At 18.8% G+C, this 17,409-nt stretch overlaps 2 protein-coding genes across 2 annotated transcripts; one reads left to right on the top strand and one right to left on the bottom strand.

Moving 5' to 3' along the window:
• Positions 1-428: 428 nt before the first annotated feature.
• On the bottom strand, positions 429-4,054 carry LOC128953232 (elongation of very long chain fatty acids protein 6-like). Its single transcript, XM_054298707.1, has 3 exons — positions 3,809-4,054; positions 2,036-2,467; positions 429-921 (listed from the first exon to the last, which is right to left on the bottom strand). The coding sequence occupies exons 1-3, from the start codon at positions 3,929-3,931 to the stop codon at positions 475-477; spliced, it is 1,002 nt and encodes a 333-aa protein (XP_054154682.1). The 5' UTR covers positions 3,932-4,054; the 3' UTR covers positions 429-474.
• Positions 4,055-15,193: 11,139 nt separating this feature from the next.
• LOC128953344 (adiponectin receptor protein 2-like) lies at positions 15,194-17,069 on the top strand. Its single transcript, XM_054298830.1, has 5 exons — positions 15,194-15,383; positions 15,474-15,526; positions 15,646-15,986; positions 16,079-16,481; positions 16,938-17,069. Exons 1-5 carry the CDS (start codon positions 15,194-15,196, stop codon positions 17,067-17,069), a joined length of 1,119 nt encoding a protein of 372 aa, XP_054154805.1.
• The last annotated feature ends 340 nt before the right edge of the window (positions 17,070-17,409 follow it).

The following is a 17,409-nucleotide window of genomic DNA, read 5'->3' as shown; positions in this document are numbered from 1 at the left end:
ATAGTTATTATATATATATATATATAAAATAAAAATTAAAAAATAAAAATTATGTACAAATATATTGTTTGTGTATAACATTTATAAAAAAATCATTATTATTATTAATTAATTAATTAATTAAAATCAAAACTTTTTAGAGAAAAAAAATTAATAATAATTTAAAAAATTATTATTATTATTATTATTATTATTAATTACTGTTAACTACTATTTTGTTTAAATAAATCTAGATTTTCCCTTTAAAAATTTAATTAATTAATTAATTTTAATATTAATTATCATTATTATTAACTGTTAATAACTACTAATTTTTTTAAACTCTAGATTTTCCCCCTAAAAAAATTTAATTAATTAATTAATTATTTTTTAAAATCTTAATTATTATTATTATTAACTGTTTTCTTAATATTCAAAACTCTAGATTTATTTTTTCGTGTAAATTATTTTCAATTAATTAATTAATTTGTATTATTATTCAAACTTTTTGGCAATCATTTTATGGTCGGCATTGTTATCATCATTATTATCGGCGATCATTGACTTAATCTGATGTCTGATCTCATTGTGATTGTTATCGTTAGTTGTGGTCATAAAAACTATACGTTTTGTACGGCTATTGTTTCTCAAGTAGGCGCAAATGAAAAAGTTGATAAACAACATAAAAAATAGTGTATACAATCCCAGTCCCGTTGTAGCCGACGGTACAGTCATATCACATGTCCGACTATGACTACTACTACCGGTGCTGCTATTGATAACATAGTTAAACGACATTATGTTAATGATTAGGCCGAAAATCATTTGGACTATCTGGGCAATTGTTATCGACATGGATATACCACGTGGTATACGTATGCGTAGGGCACGTAACGCGTAGTACGTATACATTACCGAGTGTATGGCAAAGTTCATGCCAACCTATTTTTGGTGGGGGATGGGGAGGCGGGAGTGGGTAAATGAAAATTAATTAATAGTAATTATTTAGTTAATATACTAATTATTAGTTAATATACTAATTATTAGTTAATATACTAATTATTTGTTAATAAACTAATTATTAGTTATTATACTAATTATTATATTAGTTATTATACTAATTATTATATTAGTTATTATACTAATTATTATATTAGTTATTATACTAATTATTATATTAGTTATTATACTAATTATTACTTAAAATACTATTTAATAGTTATTATACTAATTATTATATTAGTTATTATACTAATTATTACTTAAAATACTATTTAATAGTTAATATACTAATTATTAGTTAATATAGTAATTATTAGTAAATATACTTATTATTTAATATACTAATTATTAATTTAAAAAAATTAATTATTAGTTAGTATACTAATTATTATCAGTCATTAGATACTACTATTTCTAATTAAACAATTAAATATAATAATAATATCTGAATTTTTTTTGTTTGTTTTAAATAATTATTAAATCTAAATTAAAATAATCCATCAAGGTAACATTTATTATACCTGTATATACTGTATACTAATAATAATAATAAAAAAAATCATAAATTTAGCTAACAAAAAAAAATAATATTCAAATTATAAATCTATATGAAAAACACAAAAATATATAAAATATATTAATACTTAATTTCATTAGTAAATAACTTTTAATTATTAATATTATAATTAAAAATATATATATAAACAATAACTATATCAATATCATTATTATAGAATTAGTATTTAAAATAAACAAAACAAAAAATAATTAAATTTAATAAAATTTAATTACTAAATAACTATATTATATTCATTGGTAGATTTATAACTAATTTAATTATCTATCAAAAAAAATAAAAATAATTAATTTCATACTTAATTTTTAAAAAATAATGTATAATACTAGACACTTAAATATTTTAAAATAAAAAAAATAAATTTTTAATACTAGATCACTTAAATTTATTTTAAAAATAAAATTAATTTATAACAACTAGACACTACACTAGATTAGACAATAGACTAGACAATAGATACTAGACACTAATACATACCATCCAACGGGCAGTACCCGGTTCATCGGGAAATACAAAAAAACAATAGCATAGTGTGAGGACATGGTGTATCCAGTGTAGGTTGATTAGCTTTTGCTTACGTAGGACAATAAATGCCGTATCCCCCAGCTCGGCTACTTTGGACCAAATAAATAGGAGATACCAGAAAACCAGTCGATTATCATCTTTGTATGAATTATTGCAAAACGATTCAATAAATCCATGGTTATAGATTATCGATAGGAACTCAGGTAGACATCGGATGGTTCCCATTATCGAAAATATGGCCAACGATGCCGACCATAGGGCCAGTGGTCGCCTCAGGTCAAAGGCCGGTCGGGTTTTCATATATTGAGCGCCGAGGAAAATCGTAACCATATATACGATGGACAGGTAGACAGTAAAGTGCCAGTTTTGGTTGATCCATATGCGCTAATATACATAATGATAATAATAATAAACAAACAGTTAAATAGTAAAATAATATAATTATTATTATTTATAATAAATTTTTTAAATTATTAGAAAAAATAATTATATTATTAATAATAATAATTTTTTAAATTATTAAATTAATAATAAATATATTAAAGTGTATCAATAGTTTTGTAATTAATTAATAATTATTATTAATTTTAATATAATTTTTTAATATAATTATTAATTTTTCCTTCCCTAGTTAATTTTTTAATAAATTAAAAAAATTAATTTAATATTTTTTAAAATAACTAATTAATATATTTTGTTGTTGTTGTTGTTGAGTAATTTGTATTAATTTTTAAAATTAATATTAACATCAATTAAAATATTAATAATTATAAATATTGATTATTAAACAAATATTTTAGTTGAAAGTATTTATTTTTGTTTTTAAATATTGGCAATAATTTAATAATAATTTTGCACAAAAACAACTATAAAATTTTTTTTAATCCTAATTATTGATAATAATAATTATTATTATTTGAAAGTAAATCTAATTTCTAGTATTAAACTAAACTAAATCACTCACTCAATAATAATAATCAATTGGTTAATACAATGATTGAAATTAGTTTTATTTGCTTACAAAAAAATAATTTGCAAAAACAAACATTTAATTATTATTATTATTATAAGTGATAATAACTATAATAATAATAATTTAATAATATTTCTAGAAATTTTTGTATGAAAAAAAATATTTGTTTATAAAATTTAAACAAATAAATAAATAAAAATTTTTAGGGTTTTTAATGGCCATTTAAATACTAAACAATAAAAAAATATTAAAAAATTATAAGTAAATACAGTAAACATATGGTATTAACTGTTTAGTTATGAAATTATTATTATTATTTTGTTATTTAGAGGGGGAAAAAATACTAAATAATAATTGATTTAAACATCAAATAACTTAAATAATTAAAAAATTGTTTTTCTAGTAATATTCAAAAAAAAAAATTATTAAAAAATATTTTTTCGAAAATAATAATAATAACTAAATAACTTAAATAATTAAAAATTGTTTTTATTATTTCTAGTAATATTCAAAAAAATTATTAAAAATATTTTTTCGAAAATAATAACTAAATAATTTAATTAATGTTTTCATAGTTATAGTTATAATTTTATTTTTATGTTTGTTTCACACAAAACACAAAAATTTCAATAGAAATTATTTTTTAATTTTTTTAATTAAAGGGTAAATATTTTTATTTAATTTTATTTTGTGTTGTGTTTGAAAATAATACTAATAATTGAAAAATAATTAATTTTTTTTTTGAAAATTACATGTTTTTCGCCACTCATATTGGCTTCAATATTGAGCGCAAACGGAAGTCCAGGAAAGTTATGCCAAACATCCGATTCGTTTAGTCGAAGACTGTTAGCCCAGAGGCCTATCATCGATGTCATACTAGACGACCACTGGTGCGACTCTGAGGATAGGTTATGGATGTTATGGTTGTTAACAACACTACTACCAGCAGCTGATGTTGAATCAGTTGAAACCGTAATAAATTTTTTCAATAACAATAGTTCATCAAAATTTATTGAAGACATTATTTTTAGTTTTAATTAATTAATTTAGTAATAATTAAAATTAAATTTAATTTAATTAATTTAGTAATAATTAAAATTAAATTTAATTAATTAATTATATGACTGACTGACACACACACCGACACCAATACACAGTTATACACAATATTATTATTATTTATTTATTAATTAATTAAATGTTATTTAAATTTTATTGTCATTATATATATAAATATATATAATTTAAAAAAAAAAAAATTATTATTGTTATTAAAAAAATAATAATAATAAACACACAAATATATCACAAATTAATTAATTTTTTTTAAAAACAATTATTATTATTATTTATAATATTATAATAAACTGGTTATCATTTATAATGAATTAGTCAGTCATTTATAATAAAAACATTATTTAATAATATATATATAAAAACATATATAACATTATTATTATTAAATTCAAATCATTATTATTATTAATAATATCATTGTTATTATTATTATTATTACTACTAAATTAACAATGAAATTATTATTATTATTATTATTTAAAATCTAAAACGGCCCAGTTAATTATTTACTAGTAGTCAGGTTAGGTATATATATATATATACAGTATATATGTATATATTTAACACACATATATCTATACAAATAAATACATATTGACTATTTAATCATACACACACACATATATACAAACTGTGGCCCAGTAGTTTTTTGTTGTTGTTGATGTATAGTAATACTAATAAACTAATAAGTTTTGTGGTGATGTTGGTTGGTTGGTGTGTATGTATGTATAGTAGTAGTAGTAATAGTAGTAGTATTAGTAAAAGTTTTTAAGATATCCTAGTTTTGCACACCGGATCATATATACATACACACACACACACATACACACAATCTCCAGGCACTAGTAGTAGTTAGTAAGTAGTAATAGGGAATGGGATGTAAAGTAAGTGAGAGTCATAAAAAGTGAGTAAACATGTGGTCGCACCACTAGTTTATATATATGTATATATATATGTATGACTTGATTCATACATGTTTATCACACACACACACTTATACAGTACAAACATTTTTAATAATAAGGTAGTCCCACAACATGCACATACATATAGTCGCTGATTAGTGATAGAAAGAGAGAGAGAGAGAGAGAGAGAGAGAGATAAATAATTTCATATATGTATGTGCAATGTGTGTGTGCACTCATATATGCCTCTCTCTCTCTCGCACTTGAATACGGGATCAGGGATTGGGAGCACCTGAAGGTGAGAAAGAGAGAGAGATAGTGACTGTATATACAGTATATATATATATATATGATATATCCATGTGCTGTGTGTATATGCGTATGTATGTATGTATGGCATGTTTGGACAGGCATTTTGGGTAAAATGCCATTTAATACTTACTTACTTTTAATACTACTACTACTACTACTACTACTACTGTATATTATTATTATTATTATACATGCAGTTTACCCAAAAAGTTTAAGTTAAAGCTAAAGTTTAGAGAGAGAGAGAGAGAGAGAGAGAGAGAGAGGACAGGGAGATAGTTAAGTTATTTTCTTATTGATCTAATAACCTAATAAACTTATAGTTAAATTTAAAAATTAATCCACATTTTTCAACATACAAAATAAAAAGATAGTATGGCTAATATGTACTGTATGTACAGTACATACATATATATAAATTTATTTATTTGTATATTGATATATATATATAATATATATATATGCACTTATAAACATTATTATTATTATTATTATTATTATATCAATATGTGACACATACATAAACAAACATACATATAGATAACATATAGATAGATAGCATATATATATAGTTTTTTTGTTGTTGAAATAATTTTCTAATATTTAAGACACATAAAAATATTTTTTGATTTTTTTTGACATTTTTTAAAAAAGTGTGTTAAACACAAATAATTTTTGTTAATATATTATTATTATTTTAATATTACTAATATTAATAATAATAATAACTTATTAATTAAAACTATAAATAAATTAGTGGAGTAACCAATAAAAATATATAGTATAAAAAAAATTAAAATGTTTAGTCTAATAATAATAAAAAAATATTTTACATTTAATTGAATTTTTTAAAAATATATTTATATATTAAATAATAGTTAATTGAATTGTCATGTTTTGACTATTATTTTTTTTATTATTATAAAATAATAATAATAATAAATTTTATTTAACACACACACACACATATCATTACTATTAAATATTTTATATAATAATTATAACAACAATAATAATATTAATAATATATCGTTTTATTTGATATATTATTTTTTATTGTTAGAAAAATTTGTTTCGACCATTAATTTCCAATAATAATAATAAAAAACATTTAATTTAATTTGATTTTATTGGTATTAATTATCACTTATAAAAGTATAACAATCTTCATTATATACTATTTAATAGTAATTTTATTTTATATGATATATTATACTATATATTTTTTTGATATAATTATTTTATCATGATAGATTAATTTAAATATTTAACATTTAAAAATCATTTATTTAAAAAAAACATTATTATTATTATTATTATTATTATTATTATTATTAAACATTTCCTGTTTTTTTTCGCATTGCAATTGTTATTAACATTGAAAACTGTTTCAACACAATAGTAGTAATAGAGATATACATCTAATTAATTGTTTTATATATAAATATATATATATATAATATTATAATTTATTAGTAGTTTAATAATTAAAATTTGGGTTTATATTAGACATTATTTATATATTTAAAAAAAACAAAACAATTTAAAGTAATCTCTAATATATATTAACTATAAATATAAAGTAATTATAACAATTAAATTTATATTTAAAAATTTAAATAGTATAATAAAAATTGTTAATAATAATAATAATAATATATGATTGCGTTATTTAATTTATCATTTTAATTTTTTGTTTCATAAAAATAATATATACTGTATAAACATTAAGTCAATTAATTTTTTTATATATAAATTAAATAAATGTCATAAATAAAGAAGAAAACATTGAATTTTAGTATTTATTATAAATTATATATTTAAATAAAAAAAACATTTTGTTTTTAATTTTTCATTAATTTTTGAATTTTTTCATCATTGTGTGTGTATTTAATATTATTATTACAATTAAATTTATTTTAAAAAACTATAATAAAAAAACATAATTAAATAATAACTTACACAGTATTTCCTTACAGTATATATATATATATATATATATATATATATTGAAAGCTCAGGTATTACGAGAGCTCAGGTATTATGAAACATACGGTTCTCTCTCTCTCTCTCTCTAACTCTCTATAAATGTTTGGTTGGGTTTTAGTGAAAGTCCACACAAATAAAAAATAATAATAATAAATATTTAATTATATAAACATATCTATAATTTATTATTATTATTATTATTATTATATAGTCAATGACAATGACAACAGTATTTAAATAGCAATTATTTAATTATTATTTTTTTTTGTTTGTCTGTTAATATTTATATACATTTTTTATATTTAAATATATACCGTAAAGATGATTATAATGATATAAATATATAATAATAATAATAATAATTGCCATTAATTTGTTAATTAAATAAATTGTTTTTATAATTATTTATATTTATGTATATAATTATTAGTTATTTTTTATTTATTTATTATTATTTTTTTGACAGTAAACTTGAAATTATGTAAATATATATATATATATAATAAATATATAAATTAATTCAAAAAGTATAATAAATAATGTAACAAAATATACAGTTTATATATATATATACGAAAAAAATGTCAATCAACAACAAAAAATACTATGTATTATAAATAAATAAAAAATAAATATATAATAATTTTTTTTGTTAATTTATATATCATTTATATTTTGTTGATATATTATTTTAACAAAACTTAACATTTAATTTTTTTTGCCAAATTGTGAAATAAATATTTATACCGACAAAATAATAATAATAATTATAATTATAGTATATTGCTAAATAATATATATATATTTATCAATTTTATTTTATGTCATAATAATAATAGTTACTAAAATTATTGACATTTATTAATAGTATATATTATTTTTTTTCAATTGAAATATTTATATATATATATATATATTGAAAATATAAAAACACAACAAAATATGGTATGTATTATCATTTTGTTTTGTATTAATATAATAATAATTATTAATATTATTTTACTAATCAATTATTATTATTAACTCAAAAAAATAAATAAAATAATAATAAATACTTTTTTAATATTAATTTATAAATAATAATTATTTTATTTACTTTGCTAATATATATATACAGTATTTATTATTTACAATATATAAAATAAATTATTAATTAATAAATAAATTTAAAAAAAACTAAGAGATAATTATTATAATTATTAGCAATAGTTTTGATATTATATATATATATATATATATATATATTAGATGACAAATGTCATGTATTTGTTGTTTATTTCATAAATAATAAATATATATTAAATTTATATACATTTTTTTTGGTTGGATTGCACTGCAAAAAGATAAATCAAAAAAAATGTTTTTATTTTTATTTTTTTTGATTTAACATTTAATTTTTGTATTTATTTATTTTTTGGGTTGAAAATTGCATATCAAAAATGCAAATAATAATAAAAAAAATTTTGATTTCGGCAAGTACATTTATATTTTCGGTGCAATTTTTTTTAATCATTAAGTTAAATAATTTTATAAAAAATATATTCAAAAAATTTATTTATTTATTTTATTATTGGGGGTCTCTGTCCTTCAATAAATTTCGACATTAATTAATAAATTATAACTAATTTTTTTCATAAACTTTCTCTCACTCACTCACTCACTCACTCACTCACTCACTCACTCACTCACTCACTCACTCACCCACTCACCCACTCACTCACTCACTCACTCACTCACTCACTCACTCACTCACTCACTCACTCACTCACTCACCCACTCACTCACTCACTCACTCACTCACTCACTCAATCTATGTCTATGTGTGTGTGTGTGTGTCTTCACATATTATTTTGTATATATATATATATATTTATTATATATTATATAAATATATATATAAAGTAAACCATGAAATTTTTCAATTTAAAAACTAATAATAATAATAATAATAATAAATTTAATATTAAATACTTAAATGTGTTTTTTCACTGTATAGTAGTATATATATATATATATATTAATATATGATATAATGTAGTTTAGATCAAAATCAAAAAAAAATTTATATTAAAAAAAATAAATAATAATTTTGATGATTAAATAAAATGATAATTATTTTTCTCTTAATGGATTCAAATCAATCACAAAATCTAAACTTAATATTTATTTATTTATTTGATTTTTTTTTGTTGTTTTGTATAAATGTTTAAGTTTAAGTAAGTGAATGATATTAAAAAAAATATTAATATATAAAATTATTTATTTTTTTTAAAATACTGATAATTATTTTACAAATAAAATATCAATAATTCAATAATTTTTGTTTTCAAATATATCGTTTTTGAAGGATAAATATTGACAATAAATATCTACAATTTCATGCATGAGTTAACACGTGTTTATGTGTATGTTTGTATGTGTATGTGTATGTGTATGTGTATGTGTATGTGTATGTGTATGTGTATGTGTATGTGTATGTGTATGTATGTGTATGTATGTATGTGTATGTATGTATGTATGTATGTGTATGTATGTGTATGTATGTGTATGTATGTGTATGTATGTGTATGTATGTGTATGTATGTGTATGTATGTGTATGTATGTGTATGTATGTGTATGTATGTATGTGTATGTATGTGTATGTATGTGTATGTATGTGTATGTATGTGTATGTATGTGTATGTATGTGTATGTATGTGTATGTATGTGTATGTATGTGTATGTATGTGTATGTATGTGTATGTATGTGTATGTATGTGTATGTATGTGTATGTATGTGTATGTATGTGTATGTATGTGTATGTATGTGTAAGTATGTATGTGTATGTGTATGTGTATGTGTATGTGTGTAAGTGCATGTAATAGTATTTTAATGTATTTAATATACAGTACTTAATAACTTATGTATAAAAAAAATTATTTAAACTTATCATATATATTCATAGTACAGTATAAACTAATAGCTTAAAAAAAATTTTAGTAATAATAATAATAATAATAAATATATTTGAAACATGATTTTTAATAGATAAATCAATATTATAATTTAAAATATTTCAAAAAAAACAAATTTTTTTTTAATCATTATTAATCAGTAAATTTTGTATTTTATCAAATAATAATAATAATAATAATAATATTCACACATACAAAACAAATAAAATAAACAAAACAATTTCAATGATATTATTTTTTTTATAAAAACTATTACAATTTTTTCTATATATATATATATATATATATATATATATATATATATATATATATATATATATATATATTGATAATTATTTTTGTTATTAAATTCATTAACATAAGTAAAGAAAAAAACTAATAATCAATTTTTTTTTTAATTTAAAAACAATAATGAAAGTCAAAAATAAATTAAAAAAATATTATATATTATTAACACTTGACCAACATTTTTAAATAAAATTAAAACAATATTTTTAAATATATATATATATATATATATATATATATATTGTATTATCAAAATAAAATATTATACTAATAATAATAGATTAAAAATAAATTGATTGATACTATATGTGTGGATATATTGTTGTATAAATTATATCGTATATTATATATATATTATATGGCAAACAACTACATGTGTTTTAACATTGAATTATATTATTATTATTATTATTACTTTTTATCTTTCAATATATATTTCAATTAATAGTTGAGTACTTTTTGTTGTAGTTGTTGTTGTAATATTTCAAGTGTATATTGTATACAGTACTGTACTGTACTATACAAACAAATTTTAAACAGTTAATATCATATATATATATATATATATTGTTATCTATATTAAGATAAGGATCTCTCAATAGTTTTTTTTCAGGGATCGAAAAATCCCGAAATAAAATTAAAATAAATAAATAAATTTTAATTGTAATCTTAACTCAAATATTATTGAGAAAATTAACACAAAAAAATTTTTTTTTTTTAGTATTAATTTTTCCTATCAATAACCTTGTGTACAATATATAAGTTATAATATATATATATATATATATATAAGTTATAGTATATATATATATATATGTATATATATATATATATATATATATATATATATATATATATAGTGGGTATAATAATAATAATAATATTTTTATTTCAAAAAAATATCTATATCTAAATTTTGAAATATTGATATATAAATTATACTAATAATGAAAAAAATAAAATTATAATAATTTTGTTGATTTTTTTTCGATCATTAATTAATATATTAATAATTAAAAAAATATTTAAAATTAATTATTAATTAAACTCCACACAGAAAAATAAAAGTTATTGAAATTATTATAATTTTTTTCTAAAATATAAATATTATATATATATATTGCAACAATTATTTGCAATTAAACAAAATTGATAAATATATGTATAATATTGTGATAATAATAATAAATAAATAAATTTATATATATATTTGTTTGTCAATAATATTGATAATAATAATGTTATTATTATTATTATAAAAACAAATTAATTTTTTTGTTGAGAAAAAAAAGTCTATTACTTAATAATAATAATTTCATATAATATATATTAATTTATTTACAAATAAAATATATACAATTAAAATAAAATTTAATTGTTTAATTTAAATAGTGATTATTTAGCAATAATATTATTTTTTATAATAAAAAAAATAATATATTGATGACAAAAATTTTTTTTATTTTTTTTGATAAATATTATGTAATAAAGATATTATTAATATTTTGAAATAACTATTGAAATAAAATTATCTAAAATAAAATACGACAATATTTTTTTACGTAATATTAAAAAAAACTATTAACATAATTAACAATATTTTTTATATTTACGAAAAAAAATTAATAACTAAATTATACAATATATATATACATATTATATTTTTTAATTTATAACTATTTATAATTTATTGTAATATTTTAAAAATTATAATTAAAATAAATTGGAAAAATGTGTTGTTTATTAAGCCGAAAATTTTTCCATAGATAATTCCAATGTTTAAAAATTTTAGTTTTTTTATTTTTAGAAATTTAGCAATTAATTTTAATCAATCATCTAATTTTTAAAAGCTAGGTAATTTTTTACAAACATAAACATACATACACACATACACATACACATACACATACACATACACATACACATACACATACACATACACATACACATACACATACACATACACATACACATACACATACACATTAACATACACATACACATACACATACACATACACATACACATACACATACACATACACATACACATACACATACACATACACATACACATACACATACACATACACATACACATACACATACACATACACATACACATTAACATACACATACAAACACGCCTATATTTTTAAATATACAGTATTTAAAACAAAACAAAATAATAATAATAACAACTAAATAATTAATACAAATAATAAATTTCTAAATATTGTAGTTTTCCATTGAATTTGAAGGAAATTTTTTTTCAGTAATAATATTTTTTTAAAAAAAAGATATCTCATCACTGACTCTCACTTTTCGAAATTACGTAACCATTTGAAACTACCAGTGCTGACAATGATGACCAACAACATCAAAAAAAAAATCCCCAATTTGGCCCTTAAGGCAAACCCACTGAAAGAGAGAGAGAGAGAGAGAGAGAGAGAGAGAGAGAGAGAGAGAGAGAGAGAGAGAGAGAGAGAGTGGATATTCAAGTTAGTGAACCATCAAAAATAACTATTACTTTAAATGCCAGACATATCCACACATATATCTATAGCCACATGTGTTTATAAGTTAGTATTAATTATTTATTTTTTTGTTGTTGGTTTGATATATATATTATTTATTTAGTTTTTTGCATAAATATATATATACAAAGAAAGTTTACCAAAAAAAAAATTAAAAAAAAAATTTGCATAATATTTGTGTGGGTATTCCCCTCCCAAATAAATTGCATTTTTTTGTTTTTGAATAAAATAAATAAATAGTTTTTTATTTAGTATTTATTATTAATAATAATATTATTATTATTATAATAAAAAATGTTTAATTATATACACTATTAGTTAGTTAATTATTATTATTATTATTATTGATTTTAGAAAACTTAAGTTTTCAAAAAAATAAAATTAAATGTAAAATCCAGAATTTTTTTTTAATTATTTTAATAATTAATTTGAAAATTTTATGTTATTTATTCTACAATAATAATAATCCAAATATATATATATAATAACAACATTATGTTAATTAACTAATAAAATAAATTAAGAATTAATTAATTAATTTATACTAAAAAATAAAATTATAATTTTAAATTATATTTTTTTTAAAATTATATTAATAAGTTTTAAGTACAAAAAAAATAAATTATTATTAGTATTATTATTAACATTATGTTGTTGTTTACATGTTTTGAAAACAATTTTTAAAAAATATATAAATTAACTAAAATATAATGCTGTTTACAAATCAATACATAAAATAAATTATTTTTTAAAAAAAATATGAACTTAAAAAATTAATATTATTATAAATTTATAAATTTTAGTTTTTAATTAAAATTTGCTATTTTTTTAATTTAACTAAATAATAATACATTCCTATAAATATCTCATTAGATTTTTGTGATAGATTAAATTAATTTAGGTTTTTTATAGCAATTAATAGTCACTCAAAAAAACTTTAAAAATTTTTTTAAATAAAAAAAACAAGGTTAATTTTTCCAATGTTACATTTTAACTAAGTAATAATAATAATAATAAAAAAAATATTTTTCTAACCAAAAAATTTAACTGAAAAAAAATTTAATAAAAATAGTACCGAAAATTTCCATTTCTAAAAAAAAACTAAAATAAATTATTTGTTTATTTAATATTAATTTATTTATAATTTATATATAGATTTTTTATGATGAGATTTTATGAGCAATATTTTTTATAATTTATAAAAAAATTAATTATTAATATATTTTTTTCCGATTAAAAAATTAGTAGTAATTTTGTTACAGATTTTTTTATTTAGAAATGGCTAAAAAATATTTATTACATTTTATTTGGCAATAATTTTTTTTTAATTTAATTTAGTTGATGTGTTATATGAAATAATAATCAAACAAACAAAACAAAAATTTGATAAAATTAATTTTAAAAATTATAAATAGCTATTTTGTAGATGAATTTTTATATATTTAAAAAAATTAAATATATAAAAAAATATTTATCAGTTATTTTTATTAATTATAATAATTAATAGATTAATATAAGTATTTTATTAAAATATCTAATTTCTACACGTAATTATTATTTTATTTTATTTTTTAATTATTAATATTTTATAATTTATATTTTTTATAAATATATAAAACTTTATATATATATATATATATATATATATATTAAGTGTTAAATTTATTTTATTTAAAAAACCACATGTGTGTTATATATTTTTTTACCGGTATATACTATAACAAAAAATACAAAATATTAAAAAATTTATTACATGATAATCATCTAATATATCTAATAATAATAATAATTATTATTATTAATTTTTAATAATTTTTAATAATTGTTTAGTTTAAAATAATGATTTATAGTTTATAAATAGTTTTTAAAAAAATTATACATTATTATTATTATTATCAATCAAATTAAATTTAAAACAAACATTTAACTTTAAATTATTTAAATTTTTTTGTTATTGAATTTAATAATTATTAATAATTATTATTTATTTATTTTTGATTTTAGATCAATAATTAATATATATATATAAATAATATATAAATAAATAAATTAATTAATTCTCAAAATAATTAAAAAAATGTCAACTGAAGTGATTACCAGTGCATTGTCCGCCACTACCACTACTACTACTACTAAACAACGACAACATGTACTAACCTATAGGCTACCGGTGCCCAAACAACAACAACATACCGACACCACTAATCAACAACATAGTAGTAGTAGTAGTAGTCAACCATCACTACAACTAGTAGGTAGTGGTGATGGTAGTGGTGGTGTCGATGAAAATAATAATAATAATAATACCAGCAATTCAATGATAAAAACATTAACACCATTATCATCATCATCATTAGCACCTGGATCTACAACAACATCACCAACAATGACATTAATTGATAAAAATGAGGTATTTTTTAACCAACAAAAAAACAAACATAAACTTATATATAAAGACTGGTATTTAATTAGTTTTGTTTAATCCCATCCCATAACCTCCTAACCCACCCCCACCTAACCCTCCTATAGCTTCTACACTATAAAYTGTTGCCGCACTGGTATCGMGAAAACCAGTACATACTGGACGGCTATCGGCCGCCCATACCGTCCATCCGTCGGTGTCTGAAATCGGTATTCACTATACATAACGAAACTGTTAACATATGGTCTCATCTATTGGGTTGTCTAGTATTTGTTGGACTAGCCATCGAAAAGTTAGTCAGTTTAGACAACAATCAACTAACACTAACTAYYGGCGATCGGCTAGTGTTTGGCCTATTTTTTGGCTCATGTATCCTATGTTTAGGACTGTCGGCCAGTTTTCATACAATGATGTGTCATTCACAYGATGTTTGTGTCAGATTTCTCAGGTAATTGCAAACCCTGGGTATCTATTTTTTTGGGGGTTAAACATACCAGTGCTCTGTGTTTAATCATTAATTATTTTTTTTTTTGGATTCAGGTTAGATTTTGTAGGCATTACCCAGGTAATAACGGCACACTATATACCCTATATCTACTATGGTTTTCATTGTGAGCCCGTAGCCCGTTGGTCGTACATTGGGTCAGCCTTGGTATTAGGTATGGCCACCGGGTTTGTACAGCTATCGGGCATACTATACCAGCCGGGCAATCGGCTATTGAGGGCCGGTATGTTTGTATTGTTTGCTATGTTTGGTTTGCTACCAACTGTACACTATATGGCCAAACATTGGTCGGACCTATTATCGGATGCCGGCAACCGGTCGCTACTCATAATACCGGTGCTGTGTTTGGTTTTGATGGCCGGACTACTGGTCGGCGGTACTTATCTCTACTGTTCACAAATACCCGAAAAATATTTTCCCGGTCGATGCGATTATTTGGTAAGTTTTTTTTAAAAAATAAAAAAATGTAATAATAATAATAATTCAAATAAATTTTTTCTATTAATTATTAAATTTATTTTTTTTAATATATAAATATTTGTTGCATATATTGTTTGTTACTATTAATATATATTACTGTATAGTATATTAAAAAAAATTTTAATATTTATTTAGTTATCTATTTATTTAATTTAATTTAAAAAAAACAAATACAAAACAATTTTAAATTAAAATTAAATAATATTTTTTGTGTTATTGAATATAATTGTAATTAATTTTATAAACACACAAAATATAATAATTTTTATTTTCATATCATTTTTATTTTAATAATAATTTTTTTTTTTAATAATAATTTTTCTTTTAATAATAATTTTTATTTTCTCGTTGTTGTTGTTTTGTTATGTATTAATTTTTAGTAATTAATTAATTAATTAATTAATTAAATTATAGTTTCATTCACACCAATTGTTTCACTTATCAGTATTGTTGGCATTTATGGTATACTATGTGGGCCTAAATTATTTGGTAGACTATGTTAAACAATTGCCGGCTGATTATTGTCAACACAAATACAATATATAATAATAATAATAATAATAATTATATTAAATAAATAAATAAATCATTTTTTTGTCTACTCTATAGCTAATTATAATTTTTTTTTTAAATATTATATATTCATAAAACATATGAAATCACAAAAAATAATAATTAATGTATTGTTTTATAATATTTTTATTTTATTATTTTTTGTTTTTATTAATTAATTAATTAAATGTATTATTATTATTATTATCATTGAATTCAGACAAACACATAGACATACACACAAAATGATTGAAAATGATTTTACAAATTGTGAAAAATTAATTAATTAATTATCTAATTATGTAATTATAATAAACTAAACTAAAAAAACATA

Source organism: Oppia nitens, unplaced genomic scaffold, assembly GCF_028296485.1.
Source record: "Oppia nitens isolate AA-2021 unplaced genomic scaffold, nextdenovo-longstitch-racon4-pilon3 scaffold21_pilon_pilon_pilon, whole genome shotgun sequence".
Lineage (NCBI taxonomy): Eukaryota > Metazoa > Arthropoda > Arachnida > Sarcoptiformes > Oppiidae > Oppia > Oppia nitens.
Note: the sequence above shows the minus strand (reverse complement) of the source record. Positions and strands in the feature narration are given on the sequence as shown.

What these genes read in the sequence shown, in the direction of transcription:
- LOC128953232 (XM_054298707.1), bottom strand. Translation starts at nt 3,931, where the DNA reads ATGACATCGATGATAGGCCTCTGGGCTAACAGTCTTCGACTAAACGAA. An exon ending in ATATGAGTGGCGAAAAACAT is followed by an intron (nt 2,468 to 3,808) that starts GTAATTTTCAAA and finishes TATGTATATTAG; the next exon opens with CGCATATGGATCAACCAAAA. An exon ending in CGGGTACTGCCCGTTGGATG is followed by an intron (nt 922 to 2,035) that starts GTATGTATTAGT and finishes CACCAAAAATAG; the next exon opens with GTTGGCATGAACTTTGCCAT.